The following is an 18170-nucleotide window of genomic DNA, read 5'->3' on the forward strand; positions in this document are numbered from 1 at the left end:
ATGTATATATTGTGTTGTACACACTGAGCAGCACGGTGACTGTGGAGATGTATATATTGTGTTGTACACACTGAGCAGCACGGTGTGACTGTGGAGATGTATATATTGTGTTGTACACACTGAGCAGCACGGTGTGACTGTGGAGATGTATATATTGTGTTGTACACACTGAGCAGCACGGTGACTGTGGAGATGTATATATTGTGTTGTACACACTGAGCAGCACGGTGACTGTGGAGATGTATATATTGTGTTGTACACACTGAGCAGCACGGTGACTGTGGAGATGTATATATTGTGTTGTACACACTGAGCAGCACGGTGACTGTGGAGATGTATATATTGTGTTGTACACACTGAGCAGCACGGTGTGACTGTGGAGATGTATATATTGTGTTGTACACACTGAGCAGCACGGTGTGACTGTGGAGATGTATATATTGTGTTGTACACACTGAGCAGCACGGTGACTGTGGAGATGTATATATTGTGTTGTACACACACTGAGCAGCACGGTGACTGTGGAGATGTATATATTGTGTTGTACACACTGAGCAGCACGGTGTGACTGTGGAGATGTATATATTGTGTTGTACACACTGAGCAGCACGGTGTGACTGTGGAGATGTATATATTGTGTTGTACACACTGAGCAGCACGGTGTGACTGTGGAGATGTATATTTTGTGTTGTTCACACACTGAGCAGCACGGTGACTGTGGAGATGTATATATTGTGTTGTACACACACTGAGCAGCACGGTGTGACTGTGGAGATGTATATATTGTGTTGTACACACTGAGCAGCACGGTGTGAATGTGGAGATGTATATATTGTGTTGTACAGACACTGAGCAGCACGGTGTGACTGTGGAGATGTATATATTGTGTTGTACACACTGAGCAGCACGGTGTGACTGTGGAGATGTATATATTGTGTTGTACAGACACTGAGCAGCACGGTGTGACTGTGGAGATGTATATATTGTGTTGTACACACACTGAGCAGCACGGTGTGACTGTGGAGATGTATATATTGTGGAGTGTTAGGGAATATGGGTGATAGTCATGTAGAGATGTTGGCTTGTAATGCAGAGTTGACTTCAAAAACTCCTCTGTGGCTGCAGAAGCCGAGTTCTGGCTTGACAACTACAATACTACATGCTATGGTACTGCACTACCGTATGTAGTGGTCCTACACCTCCATCTAGTGGTCGCTTGGTGATATTACTGCACTACCTTATGTAGTGGTCCTACACCTCCATCTAGTGGTCGCTTGGTGATATTACTGCACTAGCTTATGTAGTGGTCCTACACCTCCATCTAGTGGTCGCTTGGTGATATTACTGCACTACCTTATGTAGTGGTCCTACACCTCCATCTAGTGGTCGCTTGGTGATATTACTGCACTAGCTTATGTAGTGGTCCTACACCTCCATCTAGTGGTCGCTTGGTGATATTACTGCACTACCTTATGTAGTGGTCCTACACCTCCATCTAGTGGTCGCTTGGTGATATTACTGCACTACCTTATGTAGTGGTCCTACACCTCCATCTAGTGGTCGCTTGGTGATATTACTGCACTACCTTATGTAGTGGTCCTACACCTCCATCTAGTGGTCGCTTGGTGATATTACTGCACTAGCTTATGTAGTGGTCCTACACTTCTATCTAGTGGTCACTTGGTGATATTACTGCACTAGCTTATGTAGTGGTCCTACACCTCCATCTAGTGGTCGCTTGGTGATATTACTGCACTAGCTTATGTAGTGGTCCTACACTTCTATCTAGTGGTCACTTGGTGATATTACTGCACTAGCTTATGTAGTGGTCCTACACCTCCATCTAGTGGTCGCTTGGTGATATTACTGCACTAGCTTATGTAGTGGTCCTACACTTCTATCTAGTGGTCACTTGGTGATATTACTGCACTAGCTTATGTAGTGGTCCTACACCTCCATCTAGTGGTCGCTTGGTGATATTACTGCACTAGCTTATGTAGTGGTCCTACACTTCTATCTAGTGGTCACTTGGTGATATTACTGCACTAGCTTATGTAGTGGTCCTACACCTCCATCTAGTGGTCGCTTGGTGATATTACTGCACTAGCTTATGTAGTGGTCCTACACCTCCATCTAAGTGGTCGCTTGGTGATATTACTGCACTAGCTTATGTAGTGGTCCTACACCTCCATCTAGTGGTCGCTTGGTGATATTACTGCACTAGCTTATGTAGTGGTCCTACACTTCTATCTAGTGGTCACTTGGTGATATTACTGCACTAGCTTATGTAGTGGTCCTACACCTCCATCTAGTGGTCGCTTGGTGATATTACTGCACTAGCTTATGTAGTGGTCCTACACCTCCATCTAGTGGTCGCTTGGTGATATTACTGCACTAGCTTATGTAGTGGTCCTACACCTCCATCTAGTGGTCGCTTGGTGATATTACTGCACTAGCTTATGTAGTGGTCCTACACCTCCATCTAGTGGTCGCTTGGTGATATTACTGCACTGATACTGTAAGTTGAGAAATAGTTCAGAAAAAGGGGAAGCAGGTCAAGTTTAATTAGTCAAATGTTAGGGACATTCTGCATTTTCCACATCCATGTGTTTTATTTAAAAATGAGTGATATACACCCATGTCTTTTTAAGGATCAATGTCACACTTCTCCTTTATAGCATGAGAGATACTTTATTTATTTTTATGACGTTGCAATAATTTATAGCTTTTAAATAGGCACATTCTTTACTCCTCTACCCTGGATGTTTTATTATTTTTACCATAAACCTCAATATAATCTGGCAGCGTAATTACATTTAAAAACGTTTCTTCAACAGTGTGTGTTAGAAAAATGAAAGTAAAAGTATGTGAAAGATTTGAAATAGTATTTGAACCCAGGTCTGGACAGGTCAACCTGAGGACAGTGGATGAATAGAAACATCAGACTCAATAGGCACGTGGATGGAACTGTTGTTGGTGTGTGTGTGTGTGTGTGTGTGTGTGTGTGTGTGTGTGTGTGTGTGTGTGTGTGTGTGTGTGTGTGTGTGTGTGTGTGTGTGTGTGTGTGTGACAGTCCAAAGAGGTGACTGGAGTATATATTTCTATTCTTGCCGGTACCTGAGTCCATCATATCTAAGGATCACTACGGAATCACCACGACAACAGCCTTTGATTGCTGTGGCAACCGAGCAGCCATGTGCTCTCTCCCTGCAGTCTATTTTTACACGTTGTCAGTGGAGATAGATAGACAGACACACACACACACACACACACACACACACACACACACACACACACACACACACACACACACACACACAGGCCTCTGTATTGTGACAATAGAAAGAGTCAGGGCCTTATGTAACAGACACTAAATCACTGAATAACATGACATACTCTTTCACCTTCCTCTCTCTTGTTACCATCCCTCCTCTTTCACCTTCCTCTCTCTTGTTACCATCCCTCCTCTTTCACCTTCCTCTCTCTTGTTACCATCCCTCCTCTTTCACCTTCCTCTCTCTTGTTACCATCCCTCCTCTTTCACCTTCCTCTCTCTTATTACCATCCCTCCTCTTTCACCTTCCTCTCTCTTGTTACCATCCCTCCTCTTTCACCTTCCTCTCTCTTATTACCATCCCTCCTCTTTCACCTTCCTCTCTCTTGTTACCATCCCTCCTCTTTCACCTTCCTCTCTCTTATTACCATCCCTCCTCTTTCACCTTCCTCTCTCTTGTTACCATCCCTCCTCTTTCACCTTCCTCTCCCTTGTTACCATCCCTCCTCTTTCACCTTCCTCTCTCTTGTTACCATCCCTCCTCTTTCACCTTCCTCTCTCTTGTTACCATCCCTCCTCTTTCACCTTCCTCTCTCTTGTTACCATCCCTCCTCTTTCACCTTCCTCTCTCTTGTTACCATCCCTCCTCTTTCACCTTCCTCTCTCTTGTTACCATCCCTCCTCTTTCACCTTCCTCTCTCTTATTACCATCCCTCCTCTTTCACCTTCCTCTCTCTTATTACCATCCCTCCTCTTTCACCTTCCTCTCTCTTGTTACCATCCCTCCTCTTTCACCTTCCTCTCTCTTGTTACCATCCCTCCTCTTTCACCTTCCTCTCTTGTTACCATCCCTCCTCTTTCACCTTCCTCTCTCTTGTTACCATCCCTCCTCTTTCACCTTCCTCTCTCTTATTACCATCCCTCCTCTTTCACCTTCCTCTCTCTTGTTACCATCCCTCCTCTTTCACCTTCCTCTCTCTTGTTACCATCCCTCCTCTTTCACCTTCCTCTCTCTTATTACCATCCCTCCTCTTTCACCTTCCTCTCTCTTGTTACCATCCCTCCTCTTTCACCTTCCTCTCTCTTGTTACCATCCCTCCTCTTTCACCTTCCTCTCTCTTATTACCATCCCTCCTCTTTCACCTTCCTCTCTCTTGTTACCATCCCTCCTCTTTCACCTTCCTCTCTCTTGTTACCATCCCTCCTCTTTTTCGCTTTCTCTCACTTTTTGCTGTCTCCTCCCCTCCAACATATTCTCTCTCTCACTCTAATTTTCTCTCTCTCTCTCCCCTTCCACCTATCTTTTCCCCTACACCTCCACCTCTTCCCCTCCCCCTCCTCTCCCCCTCCCTCCCCCCTCCTCCGGCTCTCCCTCTCCTCTCCCCCTCCCTCCCTCTCTCCCCCCTCCTCTGCCTCTCCCTCCCCTCTCCTCCGCCTCTCCCTCCCCTCTCCTCCGCCTCTCCCCCCTCCTCCCCCCTCCACCTCCACCTCCCTCCAGATTCCTAATGAGGGCAGCCTGGTGTTGGTTATATCTCTGATCGTGCTGCAGGGTCTGACTGGCATCTCCTTTGGTCTGGTCATCTCATCCGCCATCGATGACGAACAGAACGCCAACCAGGCTGCCCTGGGTATCTTCTACCCCAACCTCATCGTCAGTGGTACGTCACACACCAAACCTGGGTTCAAATGCATGTGTATTTGTTATTTAAATACTTATTTTCTGTGTATTTAATAATGTTGCCTGAATCAATTTCTGTTGAAAGTATTTGAAAGTATTTTCAAATGATTTCCTATAAATACTATTTGCAAGTTTTTTCAAATACTATGTTCAAATGCCTCAGTTAAATGCATCAGAGTGTTTGAGCATTTTCAGCTAACTGTCTTATCAAATAAAAAATATCTAAATGCTTCTAAATGTCTTTGAATGTAATTCAAATACCCTAAATAGTATTTGAACCCAGGTCTTACACACACACAAGGACGCACGCTAGCATACACACACACACACACACACACACACACACACACACACACACACACACACACACACACACACACACACACACACACACACACACACACACACAAACCTCAGTGGTATTTTATGGAGGGTCACTTTGTAAATCTACAATATTACCTCTCACATGTTCTCACAATGAAGTTTAATAAAATGTTATTCAGTTCAATTCCAGTTCAGTTCTTACAACTCTTTCTCTGACAGACTCTCTCTTTCTCTGACAGACTCTCTGTTTCTCTGACAGACTCTCTCTTTCTCTGACAGACTCTCTGTTTCTCTGACAGACTCTCTGTTTCTCTGACAGACTCTCTGTTTCTCTGACAGACTCTCTCTTTCTCTGACAGACTCTCTCTTTCTCTGACAGACTCTCTCTTTCTCTGACAGACTCTCTCTTTCTCTAAGTCTCTCTGTTTCTCTAAGACTCTCTCTTTCCTCCTCTCCCTACAGGTATAATCTGGCCTGTGGAGTGCATCCCCTATCCACTACGTTACATCAGTCTGGCCCTGCCCCAGACCTACGCTTCTGAAGCCCTACGATGCATCATGTACAGAGGTAACACACACACACACACACGTTATCCAATAGCAATTAGTTACAACACAGTACATTGAAGCTTATATCCTGTCTGCACCGACACACACACACACACACCACACCACACCACACACACACACACACACACACACACACACACACACACACACACACACACACACACACACACACACACGTGTTACCTGAGACTTTAGACACCTGATTCGTCTGGAATCAGCAGCGAAGTGTTCTAAATGATTCACAATGCCAGTAGTCACACAGTGTTCTAAATGATTCACAATGCCAGTAGTCACACAGTGTTCTAAATGATTCACAATGCCAGTAGTCACACAGTGTTCTAAATGATTCACAATGCCAGTAGTCACACAGTGTTCTAAATGGTTCACAATGCCAGTAGTCAGACAGTGTTCTAAATGATTCACAATGCCAGTAGTCACACAGTGTTCTAAATGATTCACAATGCCTGTAGTCACAGTGTTCTAAATGATTCACAATGCCAGTAGTCACACAGTGTTCTAAATGATTCACAATGCCAGTAGTCACACACTGTTCTAAATGATTCACAATGCCAGTAGTCACAGTGTTCTAAATTATTCACAATGCCAGTAGTCAGACAGTGTTCTAAATTATTCACAATGCCAGTAGTCACAGTGTTTTAAATGATTCACAATGCCAGTAGTCACACAGTGTTCTAAATGATTCACAATGCCAGTAGTCACACAGTGTTCTAAATGATTCACAATGCCTGTAGTCACAGTGTTCTAAATGATTCACAATGCCAGTAGTCACACAGTGTTCTAAATGATTCACAATGCCAGTAGTCACACACTGTTCTAAATGATTCACAATGCCAGTAGTCACAGTGTTCTAAATTATTCACAATGCCAGTAGTCAGACAGTGTTCTAAATTATTCACAATGCCAGTAGTCACAGTGTTTTAAATGATTCACAATGCCAGTAGTCACACAGTGTTCTAAATGATTCACAATGCCAGTAGTCACACAGTGTTCTAAATGATTCACAATGCCTGTAGTCACAGTGTTCTAAATGATTCACAATGCCAGACAGACAGACACACGTGACTTAGTCATGGGCTTCTAGTAGAGGAGAGATATCCTGCTCTGTCAATCATTAGCTGACATCTCTCTGCCCCCCCCTCTCTCTCTCTCTCTCTCTCTCACTTTGTCTCTCCGCCTCTCTGTCTGTCTGTCTGTCTGTCTGTCTGTCTGTCTGTCTGTCTGCCTGTCTGTCTGTCTGTCTGTCTGTCTGTCTGTCTGTCTGTCTGTCTGTCTGTCTGAGCTTCCATGTCAAACTGACACAACACACACACATCACGTGATGACGTCTCTCCCTCAGGCTGGGGTCTCTCCAGGATGATGGTGTGGCGAGGCTTTGCTGTCACCTTGGGCTGGAACACTTTCTTCCTCGTCCTGGCCACCGTCATCCTTAAGCTGAGGACCTGAGACGCCAACCCAGGCCAACCCAGGCCAACCCAGGCCAACCCAGGCCAACCCAGGCCTACCCAGGCCTACCCAGGGAACATGACTCGTACGGGGGGGGGCTTCGTTCCTAGTCTCAGGATGTCTGTGTCGGGGGACACTGTGCTTTAAGGGGGAAAGTACTGGTATTCCAGAGTTCCTCCTGCAGACAGACTAGAGGTCGACTGATTCATCGGAATGGCCAATTAATTAGGGCCGATTTCAAGTTTTCATAACAATCGGAAATCGGTATTTTTGGACGCCGATTTGGCCGATTCTTTATTATTTTTATTTTTTTACACCTTTATTTAACTAGGCAAGTCAGTTAAGAACACATTCTTATTTTCAATGACGGCCTAGGAACGGTGGGTTAACTGCCTTGTTCAGGGGCAGAACGACAGATTTTTACCTTGTCAGCTCGGGGATTCAATCTTGCAACCTAACAGTTAACAATGTCCAACGCTCTAACCACCTGCTTTACATTGCACTCCACAAGGAGCCTGCCTGTTACGCGAATGCAGTAAGAAGCCAAGGTAAGTTGCTAGCTAGCATTAAACTTATCTTATAAAAAACAATCAATCAATCATAATCACTAGTTAACTACACATGGTTGATGATATGACTAGTTTATCTAGCCTGTCCTGCGTTGCATATAATCGCTTAGGTACACGTTGCTCCAACCATAAACATCAATGCCTTTCTTAAAATAAATACACAAGTATATATTTTTAAACCTGCATATTTAGTTAATATTGCCTGCTAACATGAATTTCTTTTAACTAGGGAAAATGTGTCACTTCTCTTGCAACAGAGTCAGGTTATATGCAGCAGTTTGGGCCGCCTGGCTCGTTGCGAACTGTGTGAAGACTATTTCTTCCTAACAAAGACAGCCAACTTCGCCAAACGGGGATGATTTAACAAAAGCGCATTTGCGAAAAACGCACAATCGTTGCACGACTGTACCTAACCATAAACATCAATGCCTTTCTTAATCAATGCACAAAGTATATATTTTGAAACCTGCATATTTAGCTAAAAGAAATCCAGGTTAGCAGGCAATATTAACCAGGTGAAATTGTGTCACTTCTCTTGCGTTCATTGCGTCAGGGTATATGAGAGTTAGGGTATATGCAACAGTTTGGGCCACCTGGCTTGTTGCGAACTAATTTGCCAGAATTTTACGTAATTATGACATAACATTGAAGGTTGTGCAATGTAACAGGAATATTTAGACTTAGGGATGCCACCCGTTAGATAAAATACAGAACGCTTCCGTATTTCACTGAAAGGAAAAACTTTTTTTTTTCGAGATGATAATTTCCGGATTCGACCATATTAATGACCTAAGGCTCGTATTTCTGTGTGTTATTATGTTATAATTAAGTCTATGATTTGATAGAGCAGTCTGACTGAGCGGTGGTAGGCAGCAGCAGGCTCGTAAGCATTCATTCAAACAGCACTATCGTGCGTTTTGCCAGCAGCTGTTTATGACTTCAAGCCTATCAACTCCCAAGATTAGGCTGGTATAACCGATGTGAAATGGCTAGCTAGTTAGCAGGGTGCGCCCTAATAGCGTTTCAAACGTCACTCGCTCTGAGACTTGGAGTAGTTGTTCCCCTTGCTCTACATGGGTAACGCTGCTTCAAGGGTGGCTGTTGTCGATGTGTTCCTTGTTCGAGCCCAGGTAGGAGCGAGGAGAGGGACGGAAGCTATACTGTTACACTGGCAATACTAAAGTGCCTATAAGAACATCCAATAGTCAAAGGTATATGAAATACAAATCGTATAGAGAGAAATAGTCCTATAATTCCTATAATAACTACAACCTAAAACTTCTTACCTGGGAATATTGAAGACTCATGTTAAAAGGAACCACCAGCTTTCATATGTTCTCATATTCTGAGCAAGGAACTTAAACGTTAGCTTTATTACATGGCACATATTGCACTTTTACTTTCTTCTCCAACACTTTGTTTTTGCATTATTTAAACCAAATTGAACATGTTTCATTATTTATTTGAGGCTAAATTGATTTTATTGATGTATTATATTAAGTTAAAATAAGTGTTCATTCAGTATTGTTGTAATTGTCATGATTACAAATAAATAAAACTATCGGCCGATTAATCGGTATTGGCTTTTTTTGGTCCTCCAATAATCGGTATCGGTATTGGCGTTGAAAAATCGTAATCGGTCGACCTCTGAGACAGACCCTCACCCACACCGACACGCACAATCACACACCCTCCTCCCCCCTTCTGCTTGCCAACTCAAAGTAGCTAACCCTGAGAACCAGAGTCTATGGGTGAAGGACTACTAGGTGGGGCGAATCATTCCAAATCTTGCAGGTAGAAATCTACTTCATAGAAAGGATAGCTTTCGCTATTCCATTAGAGAGTTGTGGCTGTTCTTTTATGTTGTCGTCTTTCAAGCTGCAATGCTTTGAATGTTTCAACTGCCTGAATCTGCCCTGCAGCAATGTTTCTCAACCCAGTTGTTTTACATACAGCCCAGCTAGCACATTTGGTTCCTTTGAAGTTGTAGGAACATATGTTTTTGGTTTCACATTGGTTGTGGTAAGGAAGCCATACTTTCCTGACCGGTAAAACTGAAAGTTCTTCAAACATTCTGACAAGAGAAGTTCCAAGAAAAGCTAAATTGTCACGTCTTACTTCTCTGAACTATTTGAGAACACTCCCAATGTCAAACCAGTTGGAGAACATTACCAAAATTGAAATGAAATGTAGCTATATTTGAACTTATATGAAACGTTGAAACACATAACGTAATGAATTGTTTTTTGGTCAAGTTCATTAAATGTGCTGAGAATGTTCCAAAGCCAAGCAACTATCCTGCACCATTCCCAGGAAGTTGTGGGAAGGTTGTATGCTAAATAACCATAGGACAACCACGCTCTCACCAAGTTCTAAGTAACATATGGTTCTCAGAACGTTATGTGCTTGCTGGGAGTATTGTCTGATTCACACTACAGGGCCGGGCCAAGCTGTACTGGGCTGGCCTGGTTACGCGTCCACCATAGTTCCTGGAACCATGTTGGAAAGGACAATGTGAAGATAAAATATCAGCCAGTACAGTTCAGGATGTTCCTATAGTGTGAATCAGACATCAGTCAAACGGCTGGTGGACCCAAAGAACTGAGGTTGAGAAACACTGTAGAGTAGGAGTGCTGATCCAGGGTCAGGTCCTCCCTGTCCATAATAATGATTTATTATGATGCAAACGGCTAAACTGATCCTAGATCAGCACTCTTACTCTGAGACGCTTGATAAATAGGGTCCCTGATCACTGTCATTTATTATAGGCTCCAGAACACACTGTACACAGTACAGGTTATTATAGGCTCCAGAACACACTGTACACAGTACAGGTTATTATAGGCCTTAGGCATGTTTTACTTGTACCACCTGTTCTGAACATAACAATGCATTGATTGGAGGTTTATATTTAGAATTGCTGTTGACGTTTTATGATTTACTCCTTCTACAGCATATGTTGACTGTATTTACACAAATGATAGAGAGAGATATAATACTATATATTTCAGATTTTTTGAGGGAACTGTGTAAAAAAAATACAATGTTTGATGTTTTTGGTATTGTGGTGTTACTGGATAGAGCTACTGATGCGTGGGTAAAGAATGGCCACAACAAGAAGGACTCCCGTTTGACGGACGTTTTACTGAAGGATGTTCTCTGATGATGGGAATTCACGTTCAGTAGATGCTCTTCTACAACTGGTGGCGACACCGGCTCTGTCCAGGCGCTCAGCCACAGAACGATGTCCATGTTCGTGCGATTAGCATGCGAGCAAACCTCCCAACTAACTGTGGGAAAACCAGACAACTGGCTAACCTCAACATGGCACGCCCACTAACCAATGAGCGACTATCAGAAGGTGGACAGTAGAACCCACAGGGGAGAACAAGGAGCTATGCCATCTGCACTACACTATGGATAGAAGTGTATTTTGATGAACTGAAATGCTAAACTCAATGTTGGACAACAACAAAAAACTAAACTTATTTTTGTCCTCTGCTATTTCCAGGGGCCTCTGGGTCTGAATTCATAAAGCAGAGTGGAAGTGCTGATCTAGGACCAGTTTTGCCATTTAGATCATAATGAAAAGATTACATGGACAGGAGGGGACCTGATCCTAGACCAGCCCACCAACTCTGAGGTTCTTTGTGGATATGAGCTCTGGTCTCTGTCTGTATTTTGTTCTGTTTTGCTTCCTGTTGCCTGTTTTGACAGAAAGTGGTGACCCTGTCTCTTGGTTACCAGGTAATCTAACCTCACAGTATTGGCTTGCTGCTGAAGTAGCCTTGGCTTCTGGTTATTGGTGGAATTCTGTATTGCTGGAGTCTGTTTTGTGCCTGTGCTTGCAGCATACCCCTTATAAAAAGGGCAGTTTGATTGTCTTGATGGTGATTGCATGGGGCTTGTCCCGTCGTGGTTAACTGTTCTCAGATATCGTGTTTATTTGTTTGTTTATTTGGATCCCCGTTATCTTTTGCAGAAGCAGCAGCTACTCTTCCTGGGGTCCACAAAAAAACACAAAACATGACAAGTAACAAAACACTGATAGACTGATAGACAAGGACAGTCACACACATTTACAATACAATAATATACAAACAATTCAACAACAAACTGTGTGTGTGTGTGTGTGTGTGTGTGTGTGTGTGTGTGTGTGTGTGTGTGTGTGTGTGTGTGTGTGTGTGTTACCTGAGAAGATCATCAGCTTTTAATTACTTTTGTCTTCCCATCACTCCCCTGCTGCTGGACAGGAATGGTGGCTGCTGGGTAAAACCCTTGGACATGTACCATAGCAAAGAGCATGCAGTCATTTCTGTTTTAATAACATCTCTCCAGCATGTCCATTCATTGTGTTTCAATCAATTGCTCTGATCCAATGGGAGCTCTATATTTCAGAGCTTCTATTGGGTGTTGGGATGATTGACAGCAGCCCATGGTATTCCGGCAGTTCTGAGATTTCATATCATGTATTTCTAGTGTCCATCCTTCATAGTGTCCAAGTCGTGCCATTGACCACTATTACTGAATGAGAAATATGTTTACACGCGTTGAACCGACAAAGGCTGAAAATAGCTCACGGCAGAAGGAGCTAGTTCATGTCACTCTGTTTGTTGTTTCTAAATATTCTAATAGAGAAGTTACCATGTTAAGTTATAAAGTTAAAGCATCTACACCAGCATGTGTGTTACTGTAGGAATCAGAATTGATTGATGTTTTCTGCAGAATTGTGAATTTTAGACCGTAAGGCAACTTTTCAAGGTGACTGCAGAAGTTACTTTACTGTGCTTCCAAAATGGCACCCTATTCCCTACATAGTGCACTATTTTTGACCAAACCCCTAAGGGCCCTGGTCAAAAGTAGTGCACTGTATAGGGAATAGGGTGTCATTTGTGCATTCTTAAATGTTCTTGTTTAACGTGGTATATTTTTTAAAAAAGTCAAGTTTGTTTTATAGAGAAAGAGTTTTCTACAAATCAAGTTTCAATTGAGGAAAGTGACATAAATATTTATATGTACCGTATTGGGGTCAAGGGGTCAAGGACCATCACGGCTGAACCTTTGAGTTTATTAAGTGTTAATTAATGTGGAACTCCATATTTATTGTGTTTCCTGCATTGCTCACAGTCTGTTGCCTTTTATGTGTTTGCTTGTGCTGCTATTTCCCACATCATAAGGGACACACCCACATTCATCTGGAATGTATGTGTCTTACAAATGACATAACAGGTGTTATAAACACTTATGACTGCAGATGTTATCTTTTGACGACTGACGTAACACTGTCATGACACAAACTGGAATTGAGGTAGGAAATCCCTCAAACCCTTCATTAGATTGTAGCACTGTTATAACAGACATAACAGGTTTTATATATATATATATATATATATATATATATATATATATATATATATATATATATAATGTCAGGTTATGACAACTGACTTAACACTGTCATGACACCAAACTGTTATTTAGGTCAGCTAGTTACCACTAGCCTACTAGCTTATAGATAATGTTAAGACTATTCATGTCATTTGTTATGTCAATGATATGTATGTTAGCTGCCATAATGTATAGTTTGCGTCCCAAATGGCACCATATTCTCTACATAGTGCACTCATTTTGACCAGAGGCAGCCATAGCGTCGGCTCTGCTGGTGTCCTTGACTCTATACTTCTACCTCCTCTATGTTCCCCCCCAAAGGACCTTTTATATATGTATCCATACCAGACCTGTGTTCAAAAACTATTTGGAATCTTTCAAATAATTTGATCCTTTGCTTTTAGCCTGTCTGGAATGCGAGATGGGCGGGGTTTGCAGTTTTGCAACTATTCTATTGGTTCCATTGTGCCAGGCAAACATGATCAAGCCCAGCTAAAGGGTTTTAAGAAACTGTATTTCGAATATACTGAACAAAAATAAGCGCAAGAAGTGTTGGTCCTATGTTTTACGAGCTGAAATAAAAGTTCCCAGAAATGTTCCATTTGCACAAAAAGCTTATTTCTCTCAGATTTTGTTCATAAATTTGTTTACATCCCAGTTAGTGAGCATTTCTCTTTTGCCAAGATAATCCATCCACCTGACAGGTGTGGCATATCAAGAAGCTGATTAAACAGCATGATCATTACACAGGTACACCTTGTGCTGGGGACAATAAAAGGCCACTCTAAAATGTTCAGTTTTGCCACAGATGTCTCAAGTTTTGAGGGAGCGTGCAATTGGCATGCTGACTGCAGGAATCTCCACCAGAGCTGTTGTCAGAGAATTGAATGTTAATTTCTCTACCGTAAGCCGCCTCCAACATCATTTTAGAGAATTTGGCATTACGTCCAACTGGCCTCACAACCACAGACCACGTGTAACCACGCTAGCCCAGGACCTCCACATCCGGCTTCTTCACCTGCGGGATGGTCTGAGACCAGCCATCTGGACAGCTGATGAAACTGGGTTTGCACAACCAAAGAATTTGTGCACAAACTGTCGGAAACCGTCTCAGGGTAGATCATCAGTATGCTCGTCGTCCTCACCAGGGTCTTGACCTGACTGTAGTTTGGCGTCGTAAACCACTTCAGTGGGCAAATGCTCACCTTCGATGGCCACTGGCACAATGGAGAAGTGTGCTCTTCACAGATGTATCCTGGTTTCAACCATACCAGGCAGATAGCAGACAGCGTGTATGGCGTCGTGTGGGTGAGCGTTTTCTGTCAACCTTGTGAACAGAGTGCCCCGTGGTGGTGGTGTTGTAGTATGGGCAGGCCTAAGCTACGGACAACAAACACAACTGCATTTATTGATTGCAATTTGAATGCACAGAGATACCGTGACGAGATCCTAAGGCCCATTGTCATGCCATTCATCCACCACCATCATCTCATGTTTCAGCTTGATAATGCACAGCCCCATGTCACAAGGATCTGTACACAATTCCTGGAAGCTGAAAATGTTCCAGTTCTTCCATGGCCTGCATACTCACCAGACATCTTACCACCCATTGAGCATCTTTGGGATGTGTGTTCCAGTTCCTGCTGATATTCATCAACTTCCCCCAGCCATGGAAGAGGAGTGGGACAACATTCCTCTGGCCACAATCAACAGCCTGATTAACTCTTATTTGAAGGAGTTGTGTCACGCTGCATGATGCAAATGGCGGTCACACCAGATACTGACTGGTTCTGATCCATGCCCCTACCTTTTTTTAAAGGTATCTGTGACCAACAGATGCATATCTGTATTCCCAGTCATGTGAAATCCATAGATTAGGGCCTAATTAATTTCTTTCAATTGACTGATTTCCTCATAACTCAGTAAAATCTTTGAAATTGTGTCATGTTGCATTTATATTTTTGTTCAGTGTAGTATTTGAATCCAGGTCTGATCCGTACTCCTCTGTGACATCATGCATATGCTGTGACAGCAAACATGCTCTGAAATACTCTTCATGTCTCTGAAACAATAAAACCTTCATGAGTAACGTGTCTTTGGTTGGGTTGTTTTTCCTGCTGATGGTGGTCTACTGACTCATGTTGCATGGTTTATACCTGGTGGTGTTTCTCAGTCAGGTGTAGTCACATGCATGGTTTATACCTGGGGGCGTTTCACAGTCAGGTGTAGTCACATGCATGGTTTATACCTGGGGGCGTTTCTCAGTCAGGGTGTAGTCACATGCATGGTTTATACCTGGGGGCGTTTCACAGTCAGGTGTAGTCACATGCATGGTTTATACCTGGTGGTGTTTCTCAGTCAGGTGTAGTCACATGCATGGTTTATACCTGGGGGCGTTTCACAGTCAGGTGTAGTCACATGCATGGTTTATACCTGGGGGCGTTTCTCAGTCAGGGTGTAGTCACATGCATGGTTTATACCTGGGGGCGTTTTTCAGTCAGGTGTAGTCACATGCATGGTTTATACCTGGGGGCGTTTCTCAGTCAGGTGTGGTCACATGCATGGTTTATGCCTGGGGGCGTTTCCCAGTCAGGGTGTAGTCACCTGCATAGTTTATACCTGGGGGCGTTTCTCAGTCAGGTGAAGTCAATTGCATGGTTTATACCTGGGGGCGTTTCTCAGTCAGGTGTAGTCACCTGCATGGTTTATACCTGGGGGTGTTTCTCAGTCAGGGTTTAGTCACCTGCATGGTTTATACCTGGGGGTGTTTCTCAGTCAGGGTTTAGTCACCTGCATGGTTTATACCTGGGGGCGTTTCCCAGTCAGGTGTAGTCACCTGCATGGTTTATACCTGGAGGTGTTTCGCAAATATATGCGTGCCTCTATGGGGGTTAGGCCTGCCCTTATTGAGCTCAATGGGGGTTAGACCTACCCTTATTGAGCTCTGTGGGTGTTAGGCCTGCCCTTATTGAGCTCTATGGGGGTTAGACCTACCCTTATTGAGCTCTATGGGGGTTAGGCCCGCCCTTATTGAGCTCTATGTGGGTTAGGCCTGCCCTCATTGAGCTCTATGGGGGTTAGGCCTGCCCTTATTGAGCTCTAGGGGGGTTAGGCCTGCCCTTATTGAGCTCAATGGGGGTTAGACCTACCCTTATTGAGCTCTGTGGGTGTTAGGCCTGCCCTTATTGAGCTCTATGGGGGTTAGACCTACCCTTATTGAGCTCTATGGGGGTTAGGCCCGCCCTTATTGAGCTCTATGGGGGTTAGGCCTGCCCTCATTGAGCTCTATGGGGGTTAGGCCTGCCCTTATTGAGCTCCATGGGTGTTAGGCCTGCCTTTATTGAGCTCTATGAGGGTTAGACCTACCCTTATTGGGCTCTATGGGTGTTAGGCCTGCCCGTATTGAGCTCTATGGGGGGTTAGACCTACCCTTATTGAGCTCTATGGGCGTTAGGCCTTCCCTTATTGAGCTCTATGGGGGTTAGGCTTACCCTTATTGAACTCTATGGGGTTAAAGAACCTCACCTCTCTCAAAACACCAGGGTCATATTCATTAGGGCCCACTGTAGCAAAACGTTTCAAAATGATGTGCAACAAAAAACAAAATTGTGGGTTTCTTACGGGCCTCCCGAGAGGCGCAGCGTTCTAAGGCACTGCATCGCAGTGCTGGAGGCGTCACTACAGATCCGGGTTCGTCCCTGGGCTGTGTTGCAGCCGGCTGCCACCGGGAGACCCATGAGGCGGCGCACAATTGACCCAGCGTCATCCAGGTTATGGGAGGGTTTGGCCTAGCCTGGATGTCCTTGTCCCATCGGGCTCTAGCGACTCCTGTGGCGGGCCGGGCACATGCACCCTGACACTGTCGACATTTGGACAGTGTTTCCTCTGACAAATTGGTGCGGCTGGCTTCTGGGTTAAGTGAGCAGTGTGTCAAGAGGCAGTGTGGCCTGGCAGGGTCGTGTTTCGGAGGACGCACAGCTCTCGACCTTCGCCTCTCCCGAGTCCTTACAGGAGTTGCAGCAATGGGACAAGACTGTAGCTACCAATAGGATTTCACGAAAAAGGGGTAAAATGTTTTTATAATAATAATGAGGGTTTGTTATTGGACAATTTCAGGCAGTCCCTGTTTGTTTGTTTACTTTTGTTTGGTGTGTAATAAGCCTTTAAAAGGTTATTTTGTAACTCATTTTGACCTGGTTTGATCTGATTCAAATCTAGATTTTGATCTGTGTTGTTTCTGTTAATGTCTGATGGTATTGGTCCTGGTTCAAAAGTCAAGGACACTTTATTTAAATTGGATGTCTTATTTAGAGCATGGGCTTTTCCTATTGGTGTGAATCCCTTGGTGTCATGTGACCTACAGACGCCAACGTTAACGTTCTACTAATAGCTTCTCTCACTAAACTGTGTTACACAAATACAGGTAGATGACGTACGTGACTCTGCCCAGTCACCCGCACGCTCCCTGTAAATTCCCTGCAATATGCAGAACATTCTAAAACGTGTTCATGGTTACTGTCTCCATGGCAGCCTGACAACAGCCTGTTGTTGCTATGTTTTGTTGCTTTATCCCCGACAACAACAACACCCTGAAATGCACTCTTGGTAAGAGCAGAACAGAACACAGTGGTCTCTCTGAATTGAGCCACTTCAGAATGTAACTCTTGAGTTCCAATTTGATGTTTCACGAGTCCTCATACAGAGGTGTATTCACTTCAGTGGCCTTTTGGAAAAGATAACTATTTGCTAAACATCCATCAGACCTGAAGCAGCCTGTGTGCTTTTGCATGTGGAGTCAAAGTGCCTGAGTCAGACCTGCTGGGTTCAAATACCATTTGCAACCTTTTAAATACTTGTAGCATTTGCCCTCGCCTGCCTGGCGTGCCACATGGGTGAAGTTTGCA

At 43.9% G+C, this 18170-nt stretch overlaps 1 protein-coding gene across 4 annotated transcripts in view; it reads left to right on the forward strand.

Moving 5' to 3' along the window:
* Positions 1-15361, forward strand: part of LOC123728800 (ABC transporter G family member 23) — a 98510-nt gene extending 83149 nt beyond the window's left edge. For 3 of the 4 annotated variants that reach the window (XM_082964927.1, XM_082964929.1, XM_082964928.1), the window contains 3 exons: positions 4773-4932; positions 5739-5843; positions 7203-15361. In XM_082964927.1, the coding sequence (XP_082821053.1) occupies positions 4773-4932; positions 5739-5843; positions 7203-7309 (372 nt within the window). In that variant the 3' untranslated portion in view covers positions 7310-15361. The remainder of the gene's footprint in view (positions 1-4772; positions 4933-5738; positions 5844-7202) is intronic. The other variant, XR_014381374.1, reaches the window with a different exon arrangement.
* Positions 15362-18170: the final 2809 nt, after the last annotated feature.

Source organism: Salmo salar, chromosome 18, assembly GCF_965601325.2.
Source record: "Salmo salar chromosome 18, fSalSal1, whole genome shotgun sequence".
Classification (NCBI taxonomy): Eukaryota; Metazoa; Chordata; class Actinopteri; order Salmoniformes; family Salmonidae; genus Salmo; species Salmo salar.